The sequence below is a fragment of the Strix aluco genome, chromosome 3 (assembly GCF_031877795.1).
Source record: "Strix aluco isolate bStrAlu1 chromosome 3, bStrAlu1.hap1, whole genome shotgun sequence".
Classification (NCBI taxonomy): Eukaryota; Metazoa; Chordata; class Aves; order Strigiformes; family Strigidae; genus Strix; species Strix aluco.
Window position 1 is genome coordinate 43,674,903 of NC_133933.1, and position 12,796 is coordinate 43,687,698.

Here is a 12,796-nt window from a genome sequence, read left to right on the forward strand (position 1 = left end):
TTATTTCTAGGATCTTAACTGAAAAGTTAAGAACACTATTTAAGGACACAAACATAACTTAAACAGGAGTGGAAATACTTTCATATCTGAGTTTACCTCTATGCAAATAAATTCACAGCCATTTTGACACAGCACCTCAACTTACGCATCTGGTAAAAAAAAGTGTTAGCAGTGAGCGAGACCAGTTCACAAAGATGGCGAAGGGAGGAACTACATGATAGGGACCTTAGAAAAGAAGCTTCCAGATACATTTCATAGCTTTTGAAATGTCTTATCAACCACAAGCACGGTTTTTCAATGACCCTGCATTCAGTAGCTGTGGGACCTGTGGGACATACAGGCATGTAGGTACCATAGGAGGTAGAAGGAAATAAGTTTACATAGATATGTGAAGAAGACACTTGTAAAACTTCTACCTATTGACAAAAAGGTGATACACGATCATATAATTTTGCAGATGTCTACTATGAAAATTGTGTATAAATATAGAAAACATACAGCTACTAAAGGTATATAAAACTATTAGCTCTAACTTAAAACATGTTAACCTACACTGAAAAAATGAGAGATATTTCATTTTGCAAGCACTGCAAAACAGAGGGCTCACTGCTTATTGCTACTACCTGGTATCTTGCATGACACAAAATTTTCTATAAAAATAGAAAACACGTCTGTAGAATGTAACATATATAATTCTATAATTCTGTTTCAGTTGTAGGTGCTAGCTAATTAAAATGAACAACACTAAAACTACAAGTAGATTTTTAAGATAAAAGAAAAAGAAACATGAATAAAAGAAAGAAGAAGAGAAGATACAAAAAGAAAAGAAAAACAGAGAGAAAAAAGAAGGGAGAAACAAGAAAGAGAGAAGAAGAAAGATGAGGGAAGACTTTTTATGTGAAAGTTGTTTACGCTATGGAACTTGAGAATAATATTCCAAAAATGTAGCCAGCATCTATGTCAAAAATCGTTAAAATACAGTAACTTCTGCTTCTTTTAAATCCTGTTAGTGCTTCAGCTACATCAGGTATTAGGCAACACAGGACTTCCATGTATTAAGTTATACTGCAATATTGGTTAAGTCATGCTGAGTATCACCAAAGAGAAGAAAAGATTAAACCCAATGTTTGTGGCTAGACATTCAAAATGTTGTAAGTCCCTAGATTATATGACAACCCATTAAATCTGTCCGTGGAAGTTTCACCACTGTGCTCTCAGTGGTGGGATACTTCTCATGGGTAAGTGTCCACACGCACTATGGGCTCCTGCACTCACTGTGGAAATTCAGGCTTCCCTGGGGAACCCTCCAGGTAGCTGCACCTTTACCTCTTCTGAACTGCTCATGGACCTTTGCCTCCCCTCTAAGAGTCCTTAAAACTCTTAGACTTCTAGTCTAAGTCCCTGAGACCCCTAAGACTGCTACCCTCAGAAGGCTGAAATCACCTTTTTGGAGTATCTCCCAATGATTTCCTTAGAAAAACAAAGAAATATGTTTAGTTGCTACTGAAAATGACTGCAGGTGACTTTACTGAATTACATATAATAAATATTTCTGTTGATAAGATTACTGGACATTGGGGAAACAAAAGGAAATGAAAGAAATCACTACCCTTCAAAATTTCAGTCATGTTTTTTCCACACATACTACTACTGCACAGGCTGAAGAAACCCAGAATAAGAGAAATTACCAACCTTTCCTTCTTATGTAATTTAAAAGTCAAAGTAAGACATTTTTAGGATGGCAGATCCACTTGCTTGATCTGAAAATGAAGTTATTTTTTAGGCAAGTTCTCCACTAATGTGCCTGACAACTACAAAGAAAAGAAGTGGAACATCCTAACACTTGTTTTTGTCTATGGCCACAGAGGCTTTTCAGAGCTGACAGCTGAAAAATGACTGTGCCAGTTCTGCCCCAATGCCATTTATTTCAATGGTGCTAAGCCTGCTTCATGACATTCCTGGTAAGGAATCTAACAAGGAGGTAAGTACAGTACCAAAGCATTATTCTAACAGTCATTTTTTACCAAAATCATACGTTAGCCAGCCCTTTAATCTCTTATTCTTTAGAAGCTGGGTTTCTTTTTTTTTTTTTTTTTTCCTTTTTCCTATCCTTTTTTAATCCTGTTACTGGAATCTATATATCTCTACTATCTTCGTGTTTTTTTCAGAAAAGTCCTTCATTACAGCAGAAGACAGTGATAATCACTAGGCGCCCTTTCTGAGCAGCTGGAATTCCCCCCTCGTTCAATTATCAGTGAGATCTGACCCTGCCTGGCTTGTGAGGCCACTCAAATATGGGAACTTGAAGACAGGAGGTGGTATGGCCACAAGACAAAGATATAACTAAAGGCAGTGGGCAAAGCATGCCACATTATAATCCAACAGGATCATGTCTTCTTTTTTGAAAATGAGTCATTATAGCCACAGGAAAATAATTTTTTCCCCTTTTATTATTGCAGTTGAAAATAGTAGAAAAGGACTGTGTGCACATGTACTTGCGTGCAGTAAAAAGCATGGAGAATTAAATAATTGTGATAATAATTCCCTCAAAATCAGATATCTTTATTCCTATGAACCAGTCCATTTGAACATTCAGAGTCTTCCTTTTCACCGCAGGGTGGTTAATTAATAAACTTTTAGTTAATTGAGATTTCTGCCTGCCAGTTCCACAGGGTTTATTACTTAAACACATGCAAACTGCATCTCCATTTAGAGCAACTTTCTGTTTTTCTCTCTTATAAGTACAGTCAATGTAAATTTTCTGCATTCAAACATTAAACATTAATACTACAGTGGTGTTCACCCACCACACATCATAGCTTGCAATCTCTTCCTTATTACAACTAACCTATGCAGAGCCAGGAGCTGAAATATGCTATTTCTGCAGAATTGCTTAAGTCCACAAATTTAAAGAAGCAGAAGTCTCTGGTGTCTTTCAAACAAATATTTTTCCCTGTAAAAACTGTTTATTTAAAAAAAATAATTTTAATGTGAAAGTTTTCTTTTTTGGTGGGGGTGCTTCTTATATCATACAAATTTTTTATCACTGGAACTTACTAAAAAAAAAACCCTCTGTGTATCTCCAGTTACAAACAGTTTGAGAGACTTGAAACAGGAGATAAATATAATAAATAAATATAAATGGTGCAAGTCAAATGAAACCTTTGAACATTACAGAAACTTAAAAATAGACATGGAAGCATCTTTTCCTCATTTAGAAGCGGGAGACGGAAGTAAAGACACAGACAGTGAAAGCATCTATGGCAAAGAGAGGAAGGAAGCCAATCTGAAAAGCCCAGAGCCTTTACAAAGAACCCCAAGTGTCCTTTGTGCACATGTAGTTGGGCCAGCAACTAAAATATCATGTATCTCCAAGAAAAGGTACAGTTTATGGATTGCCAACATCAGCTTACACACACCGTCTTATTTGGGTGCTGAAGAGGAACAGCTAACTTAAGGCTGGCAAGGAATTCCCATCACCACAATATTAAAGTCAATTTGAAAAGCACTCTTTTTTTAGATACAGAGGCCTGCACAGTGCTGAGGACTGTCAGTGTCTCCACAATGGCAACTAAACTGACAAGTGATGGTAATAATCCCCAGTGGCCTTTAATGGCCTTGGGTGGGTCTTTACCAGGCAAGTGAACAGACTGCTGGTATGAATGGCCCCACCTCATGCTGAATGGAGAATTTTGCTGATTTTCACCACTAAAGAATATTGTTTAAAGGCCTGTTTAAAGCCAGTTTCCAGGCAGGCTTGAAGGAGACAGAAGGGAGCAAGAGGACAGCTTACTTCCGCCTTTGCCGCTCTTCTCCATGCGGTACTGGTAGATGTGCAGAGTGAAGAGCATGTGGGAGTTCCGGTGATCCTCCTCGTCGCAGTCCCGCTGGCTGCTGCGACGTGAGGCAATGGCGGCATCAAGGAAGAAGGCAGCCTTCTCTGCCGTAGGGGCGCGGAGCTCACTCTGATTCTGAAGCTGCAGTTAACACAAGGGAGAAATGACCTAGAAACTTCCACAGAAGTCAACACTGCCAGACAACTTCCCACAGTTAACACACACTGTGGACATACTGGCTTCTGACAGCAGAGAAAAGGAGGAGGTGCCCGATGGAATGAGACTCTCCTGACACTGGCAGTGGCAATACCGTGCCCTTCAGGAGCCCCACAACTGAATCCAGGCTTTTGATGGTTCTCACTTGGGGTACCTCTGGCGGCAGTTGTTATACATAAACCCCAGCAACTGGAAGCTGTCCTATGGGCTGGACAGATGCATAAATTTGATCCTTCACTTTCCCAGAATTTTAAACTATTTATGCTTATTAATTATTCACTATTTTTACTGCCTTTTTTTCTCTGCATTGCTAGCTCTGGCAATCACTGCATCCTTCTGATGGTTGGAAGTAGAAACAAAAACTGTGGAAAACAAATTGTTGATCCCAAACTCAATAGTTGGTGGAGACTAGTAGGGGCAGGACTACGTGTTACCCTTCAGAAAGTGTTAGAAGGGAGCAGTCCACTGGTAAATCTGGGAAATAACAGGATGGAGCTTGTGTTCAGACCCATAGCATGTGGGGGACAGCACAGAAGAGCAGTGTTTTTCTTGACCCTTCATACCAGAAGCTTATGCACCTGCTCACGAGCCAGGGCAATCCATTAAATGGAACAAGGCAGGTAATGTACATACATTCACATTTGCTGAACCTCAATCTCAGTCACCAGCCTGCTCTTATCTCTCCAAAGTTATAGACAGCGTAGGAGGGCAGATATTATTAACCCCCCACAACATTACGAATGCATGCATGCTTCATGTCACCTAAGATTAGTTTGTCTGAGGAAGGGACATGTGACTGTGCAATCTGATGGCATTAGTTTTGGCAGTACGCAGAGCTGGCTCACAGCCCATAGGATAGACTTGTTTTGTTTGGCATAAAACCAGCGAGGAACTCCCGTTCTCAGGGTTTGTTCCCCTGCCATGTAATACAGCTAGAGGTTATGTTCTCCTAAAGAAGACAGTACTCCTGTCTTCTCTTTGTGACCATTAATCAGCCTGAGAAGGGATAAAGCCGAGGCAGTGTATGGGATGGGGTGACACAGTTGAAGGCTAAGCTCTCTCTAGAAATAGGGAGGGGGGCAGGAAGGAGTTAACAAGGCAAGCAGAAGGCAGACCAGTCTGTGGGCTGATCTCACTAATGTAAGCAACAAGAAAATGTGCATACTTGGAAAGGCCCAATGACAGACAGTGTGACATATGCTGATTACTCATTTGCTATACACACTGCTGATTTTGCATATCTGTATGGCTATAGTATAATATCCTCCCTTCATCTGAGGATTTTGAGAATTCAGGTATAGGACACATGACTCCACAATGTCACTATGGCTTGTAAACACACATAAAAAGGCTTTTTTTCTTGCAATTTAATTCAATATTTTACACTGCAGAGATACATAGGTGTCACATGGAGCTACCTTTTCTTCACTGATCTAAAATAGTTTTGTATATAGCTGTTCTGTCTGTATCTGTATGAAAATAAGCAACAATAATGGGATATTTACTATTATCGCTTATGTGCTTAGATAACTTAGTAAAGAATTAAGCTCTAAGGAGAGACTAGTTGTTACACAGTTGTGTAACATATGTATGCTAATTCAGATCTTAACTGACTCATCTACCACCCTAACTGGGAAATGTGAAGACTCAAGTCTCCCATCTTATATTTACCAGACTGCACCCATTACTGGATACCAGAGAGTGAGACCTCTTGTGATACTCTAAATATTTCATAAAGCACTAAAGCCAGGAGTCAAGTGAGAATGAGATTGTTATTTTGTTATTTAAAATTAAGACACAATTTTGCAGTCCTTGGTTAGAATGGAAAAGAATGGAATATATAAGTATTTCTAAAAGGCTTAAACCACAAAGAGATAAACCACAAAATTTATTACTTGTTCTTTAAAATCTCATGATTCATGACTTTTGTGGATGTGAATCATGATTTCTAGATGCTTAAAGCTGTAAATAGGGTACATGACCCTGTACATCTGTTCCCTCCTCTCTCCATTCCCCATCCTTGGATAGGCAGTGCACTGCAGGTTCTCGATGGAAGCAGCCTTTGCCTTTAAGGTTGAAAGAATGTATTCAAACTCCATCATGCTGGTTTGTTCCCTCTTCATCTACTCACACAAAAATCAGATTTACTCTCTTACAGACAGCAAAATGAAAGAACAGGCCTTTTTTCCCCTTAAACCAAGAGGGGAAAGAAAAATAGGGCTGCTGAGACTTTACAGTGGTTACCCAGGAAATACATGAGCCAGTTACTTATTCTTGCTAAACCTCCAAACCTGAGAAGACTTTGAGTTATTCTTGGCTTGCCCAGCTCAGGAATTTATTTCTTGGCAGCAATTAATAAGTAGCGATTAATGCTTCCTGCAACATTGCTAATGCAAGTGCTATAAATAATGTAGTTTATAAAGAGATAAACAGCCATATTAATGGACTCCAGCTATTTGTGCAGTACTGTAAATATTTTAGCTTGCTGTTTTACAGAAGAGAAATCACACTTTTTTTTTTTTTAAGAATTGGTGCATTTTTGTTTGCACTGAATGTTTTCACATTTTATTGCAAACACAAGTCCTGCTCAACATCAGTTATATCAGAGGTACAAATATTTAGGCCAGGAGAGCAGATGGCCCTGCAGCTGCAGGTCATAAAGTTCTTGCATGTTTTAAAGTAAACACTTTCAAGTCTCTAAACTTTATGCTCTGGGTAGTTCCTGAATTTGAACCATCTCAATAGCTAAAAAAAAAAAAAGGGCACATTGCTTGCTTCAGTGTAAAATGAACCTTGGATTCACCTGCATGCCACAAATGGGGTCTTCACAAAGGTAGACACCTGGGGACTGGCCATCTTGCAGGCTGCCTGTAGCCACTTCTGACAACAGGTCTCTCAGATTTTCTTCTTTTCCCCACACTTCCACTGCAGAAATTCGGACTGAGAAGCGGGCTCCTGTCTTCTCTTTGCGTTCATTAATCAACTTGAAGAGCCAGGAGATGGCACAAGGGATTATACCAAGGTTTTGCATGGAATCATCCTTCCCGATCATGGTGTATGACTTCCCTGTCAGGAATGGGGGGATGGAGAAAAGATAACATCATTCCCAGGACCTTCACAGCCTTCTGCCAAGAGAAATTATCCTGCACAGCCTCATGAAAACAATTTCTTCGCTACAATAAGGACAGTCAGCAAGGGAGAAAGATAGGTAGGCAGACAAATAATACATGGAAAATAGGGAGCATTTAAAACCGACAGATGAAATCTTGAGCTGCTTTCAAAAATCATTACCTCATGCATTCTCCTAACATCCCCCAGGCAGGGTGCTGCAGGTCTCTACTACTCAACACTGCAGCCTCTGATGTGGGTGAACAGTGGGAAGAAATGAGCAGAGCAGGAGTGCCATGGTCTCTAAAAATCCCTGCTTTAGATACTGTGACTGGTATTCCTTGAATACCATTTTTCTTCAAAGTTTACTATATTATGCTTTATACATTGGGGTTGGGATTGACATAAATCTGGTCCCAGGACCAAGATGTAACTTCAGACAGAAAAAAAATCAACACAGGTACACGTGGTAATTTGGTGCATAAGTGTGTCCACAACAAGAAATACTTTATCTGGGTCAAAATCTTCTCCTGGTTAGCTATTATTTGACTCTGCAATTATAGCTCTGGCTTGTCTCTGCTATAGAAGTTTGCAGATTAAGAACAGACACAGAGTACTATCTTAGGTGTCACTACATATAATGCTTTTAGACAAGTCTCCTAAAGCTCCTAAATTTATAAGCCAAATGATAAAGGTATACATTTTTTCAGGCAAGGTCTTGTGGCTTCTTTACCTTGTTTCATTTGTTACATTGAATCTATGTGGAAAATGATCAGTGAAGAAAATATTTCTATGCACATGTCTCCTGCCTGGCCAAGAGGGGCCTTGTGGATAGTTGGACCAGTGGCTCTGTTCCATTCATTGTACCAGAGCTGGTGGCATTACAGCATTTAGTATTCTCCAGTTTTTGTTGCCTATAATTTGAGATAATCATGGCCTGATACAGCTTGATCTTCTTTATCGCTTGAAAAACTGAACTATCTTTTTAAGTTTTACATGTACATCTGTGTTTCTTTGAGACAGTAAAGAATGAAGATCATTGCATAGATACAATACAACCCTCTTCATTAAAGAGATGGTATTTTCAAAATACTACTAGATAAGCATGACCAAAATGTATGATTACTCTTGAAATCCAGTTATTGCGAAGGAATAGTGTGTTAATGATGATGATTCTCCTTTTTACTGTCTTTCCATGAATACTTGAAATGCTGTTGATGCGTTTGCAAGGAGCAAGTTTTGATCCATTGGTAACATTCAGATAACTATTAGAATAGGATTTGTTGGAGACAGAACAGGAAGAGGTTAGTAACGAGGGAAATGTTTAATCAGGGAACACAGTATAAATCAAACTATTTGAGTGCCCAGCCACAGCACTTGAATAGCACCATCACAAACACCAAGTACTTGAGTGGATACTCACAGCCTTTACACAGCTTGATAAAAGCAGTATTTTGGCAAACAGTCTCCAATACCAAGCACATTTGTAAAACTGCAGATCCCTGGTGGATCATCATTAACAATTCACTGTTGGATCATTCATTAACAATTGAAGACAGTGCTAAAAATTGCTATAGTACTCAGGGGACAGAATGAAGCAACAACTCAGAGATAACTTCTGTTTCAAAGAGCATGTTGTTCAACATTTAGACAGTTTGCTAAGTGAATAGATGTGTAAGCGAGAGGTGAAGGTGTAGTACAAGGTCATGCACAGTGTACCACTTTCAAATACAATTACTATGCACAGACAAATGAAAGTTTGTTTTCCCCAATCTAATGTACTAGCAATCATGGGTTAAAAATATTCACTTTGCTGCTTGAGTAGGGAAATCTAACAATACCAACCAAGCTTGGCATGGCCAAAGCAGAACACGCAGCCATCTGCCCCATTGACCACAGACTGGATCACCTCAGCCACAGTCCCAGCACATACTTCAGCCTGTCACAGGTATTTAAAAAAAAAGAAAAAAAGAAAAAAAAGAAAACCATTAACAATAATAAGGAAAATCAATAGAGTATTTTCACTGAAAAATGGCCATGATGTCATCAGTGCTCCACATAGCATGTTGAAGCATCAAAAAGTCTGATCCTGCTTGTCTCATTCACGTGACCTATGCTGTTGATGGGAATGACATTACTTGTGTAAGCACATGAAGCAGGAATTTTTCTCTGTGTCAAGTAAGTTTCATTTGCTGAAGCATCAATATCCTTTGTGGGGTTAAACAAAGTTAAACAAAATACACATACCGTAAAAGGGATGTGGTTGGTTTGTTAGAACTGCCTATTGAGGGGAGTTTAAAAATACATTTTTGAATAAAAACCAATCAAATACTAAGGAATTTTTACAGACTCTATTATTTGCCTAATTATGGACCGAGTTCAGTTCCACTAGCAGGTGGGTAGGAATGTAAGGGGAGCAAACAGCCTCTTTGGTATTAGCTAGATGACATTTCTTAATTTTTCTCTACAATAGCTTCTTAGCTTTTAGCAGAAGTAGTTTCCATCCTGAAGACTGAAGTAGTACTTTTAAGAAGTACAACACACAGATTTACCCTGGGCATTCTTAGATTTAAGGTTCAAGCAGGCTGAATGGTCTACAGCACTGCTGCAAGAACTGTCTATCAATAGCGGGCGAAACTAAATCAGAATTCACCGTTCAGGCTTTTATGTGAAGCACTTTGCATTTGATAGTAAATAATGTAAATTCACCCAGTTCATGGGTATTTCTAGTCAATTGCTATAATAGTAAGAGGCCAAGAAAGGGCCTTTTCACAGACCAACCCTTGAACTGCATCCTGGCATTAGTCTAGGAGGTGCTAGCTGCATGAACCAGAACTAGGTCAGGGATTGACCTAATGATACCATCATATGACAGTACTTTAGCTGGCCCTGTGTCCTAGATCTGTTTAGTTTATGAGTAAACAGCCTTAGAGTACTATTTTCTAATTATACGTTGCAGTGTTACTTTACTCTTCTACTATGCTCCTCATGACATTTGGGTAACATGTTCATCAAACCAAAGAAGTCTAATAAAAATAAGAAATCTGAATATATACATATGAATAAAGCTTTGTGGGCTAAAATCTCCATCCTCCTATTGTAAACTATACAATAGAACTCTGTATAAATAATCCTTGACTTCTTAATGAAGAGAACTGCATTAGAGAACTGCAGTTCTGATCAGATAGCTGTATACACACTGAGTAGCCCCATCCTCCCGCATTACCTACCAAGTACATCCAGGTCCCTGAGCAAAAACAATCCCACGAGTGGGCTTGCCTTTTCCCAAGGGAGGAGCAATCCACACTGCCTTCCCCAGCCATTTCCCTGTGTGTACTACAGGGACCTTATCGCCTCCCACAGTATGAAGGAGTTTTGTTTGGGCAGGACCAGGACGGTTAACAGATCCTCTGGTGTTAATTAGCCAAGTGGCTTCTGTTAAATTTATATTCCAGTGCTTCCATCTCCCATTGTCCAATGCTCTCAACATAGTCTTCATCAGTCCACTGTATCTTTCAATCTTTCCAGATGCTTGTGGGTAATAAGGGATGTGATACACCCACTCAATGCCGTGTTTCAAGGACATTTAACCTTGGGGGGAAAATAATCTGTGGGGTGAGTTGTATGTTGCAGGAAGTGATGGAGGAAGTAGGAACGACGAAGAGTGAACCAGATACGTGCAATGATGACCCAAATCTAGCTGCTGCTGGAGTCCAACAGTCAAACATACTGCTCCTGTCCTGAACATCCATCTTGACAGATGGGAGCAAAGTCACTGAACATCTGGAGGAGTGAAGAAAGCTTATGGAATGGATAAATGAGTGTTACGTGGGACCTGGGCATGACGTAAATGGTATGGAATAAGGGGTGGAGACTGTACTGGGTCTGGCTGAGCTGGAATTGGTTTTCCCCTATAGCAGCCCTCATGGTGCTGTGTTTTATGTTGGGAGCTGGCAGGGTGTTGATAGCACACTGGTGTTGTGGCTACTACTGAGTAGTGCTTACACAGCACCAAGGCTCTTTCTGACATTCCCCCCCCTCCCCCCCCGCCCGCCCTCCAGTGGGACGGGGTGGGCAAGATCTTGGGAGGGGACACAACCAGGACAGCTGACCCGAACTGACCAAAGGGATATTCCATACCATATGACGTCTGCTCAAGTATAAAGCTGGGAAAAAGGAGGAAGGGGGTGGGGACACCCTTGGTCCTCCGAGGCAACCACTATGCGTATTGGAGCCCTGCTTCCTGAGAAGGCCCAACATCGCCTGTTCATGGGAAGTAGAGAATCAATCTGGGGGTTTTTTTTGCTTCCGCATGTGGACCTTTGCTTCGCTTTGCTTATATTAAACCTGCTTTTGTTTTACCCACAAGGGTTGTTTTTTTTCCTATCTTATTTTCTTTCCCCTCTTTGCCCTGTTGAGAAAAAAAAGGGGAAGGGGAGGGAAGTGATAGAGCGACTTGGTGGGTACCTGGCATTTAGCCAAGGTCAAACCACCACAACACCAAATAATAAGATTTTATAATATGCAATAACTTGTTGATATTGAGGATTTGCCTACTAGGCACCATGTATAATTTTAGGAGCAACTATTTACAATAAAAAATAAAGCACTCAATTATCAAGATACAATTTAATAAACTGATTTCATTATTGATGACACTGGTGGACCAAATTCAGCCCCAGCCTAACTCTGCTGAAAGTACCACTGTTGCAGCAGAAACAAATTTGGCTCTGGTGCAAGCTATTGTTTAGATTATTCTGATCATACATTGCCTACCTGTGATGCATCTTGGGGGAAAACTGCATCGAAAGCAAACATCTTGGGTGGAACCTGGTTGCCCCTTTTCTGGAAAGCATTCTGACCTCCACAGGCCAATGGATCATACAACGTGATTTGCTTCTTACGAGGGTCAACTTTTAAGAAAGAGCTGGACTCAGACGTGTCTCTGGCAAGCGTGGAAGAAATGCGCACCATGACTTTGACCTGTCAGCAAACACACAAAAAGATGACCTCATGTGATTAGTCTGTTGGATGCTCTAGACTGGTATGTTGAATCAACTTTCCAATTACACTCGACCAAATCATACTTGCTTGCTGTAGCTAGTGTCTCGGTGGAAGTCAGTAAAGACACAGGAATTATTATAGGCAGAATTTGGCCTAAAATACTCAGTGAATAAAGCCAGAACTCATCTCCATTTCCTTCAACAAGCAACTTGTGTATTTAGAATTACGAGGTACATCTTGGTATTTTAGTGTCGATGTTACTCAAGTACAATGATGAGGTATTACATCACCTTGTCTTACTCTCAATATAAATTGAAAATTAACTGTACCCCAGTGCCCCAATTAAGAAAGTTGAAAGGTAATCTAGACTGTTAAACTATCAGAACTGCTGTGGTTTCTACGAAGCGGTCTGATCAATAAAAGCACATAAAAGCCAGATCTGTAATTTACACCTTTCCGATTCTGAACCAAATGCAAAAAGATGAAGTGCTCAGTTCTAAGTGTCATCATCAAAGAGTTGTGAAAAGAGCCCTGTTTTAATGGTCAGATTTTGAAATTATCGTCAAGGGAGTGGAATGTAATAAGCGATAAAAGATTTGTTAAAACATGTTAGCTCACAAGTCATTAAATGG

At 40.0% G+C, this 12,796-nt stretch overlaps 1 protein-coding gene across 1 annotated transcript in view; it reads right to left on the minus strand.

Moving 5' to 3' along the window:
- Positions 1-12,796, minus strand: part of KIF26B (kinesin family member 26B) — a 313,880-nt gene that overhangs the window by 58,502 nt on the left and 242,582 nt on the right. Inside the window, exons 6-9 of the mRNA XM_074818335.1 lie at positions 11,937-12,143; positions 9,006-9,099; positions 6,856-7,118; positions 3,794-3,977 (exon numbers count right to left, since the gene is read on the minus strand). Coding sequence (XP_074674436.1) covers positions 3,794-3,977; positions 6,856-7,118; positions 9,006-9,099; positions 11,937-12,143 — 748 coding nt within the window. The remainder of the gene's footprint in view (positions 1-3,793; positions 3,978-6,855; positions 7,119-9,005; positions 9,100-11,936; positions 12,144-12,796) is intronic.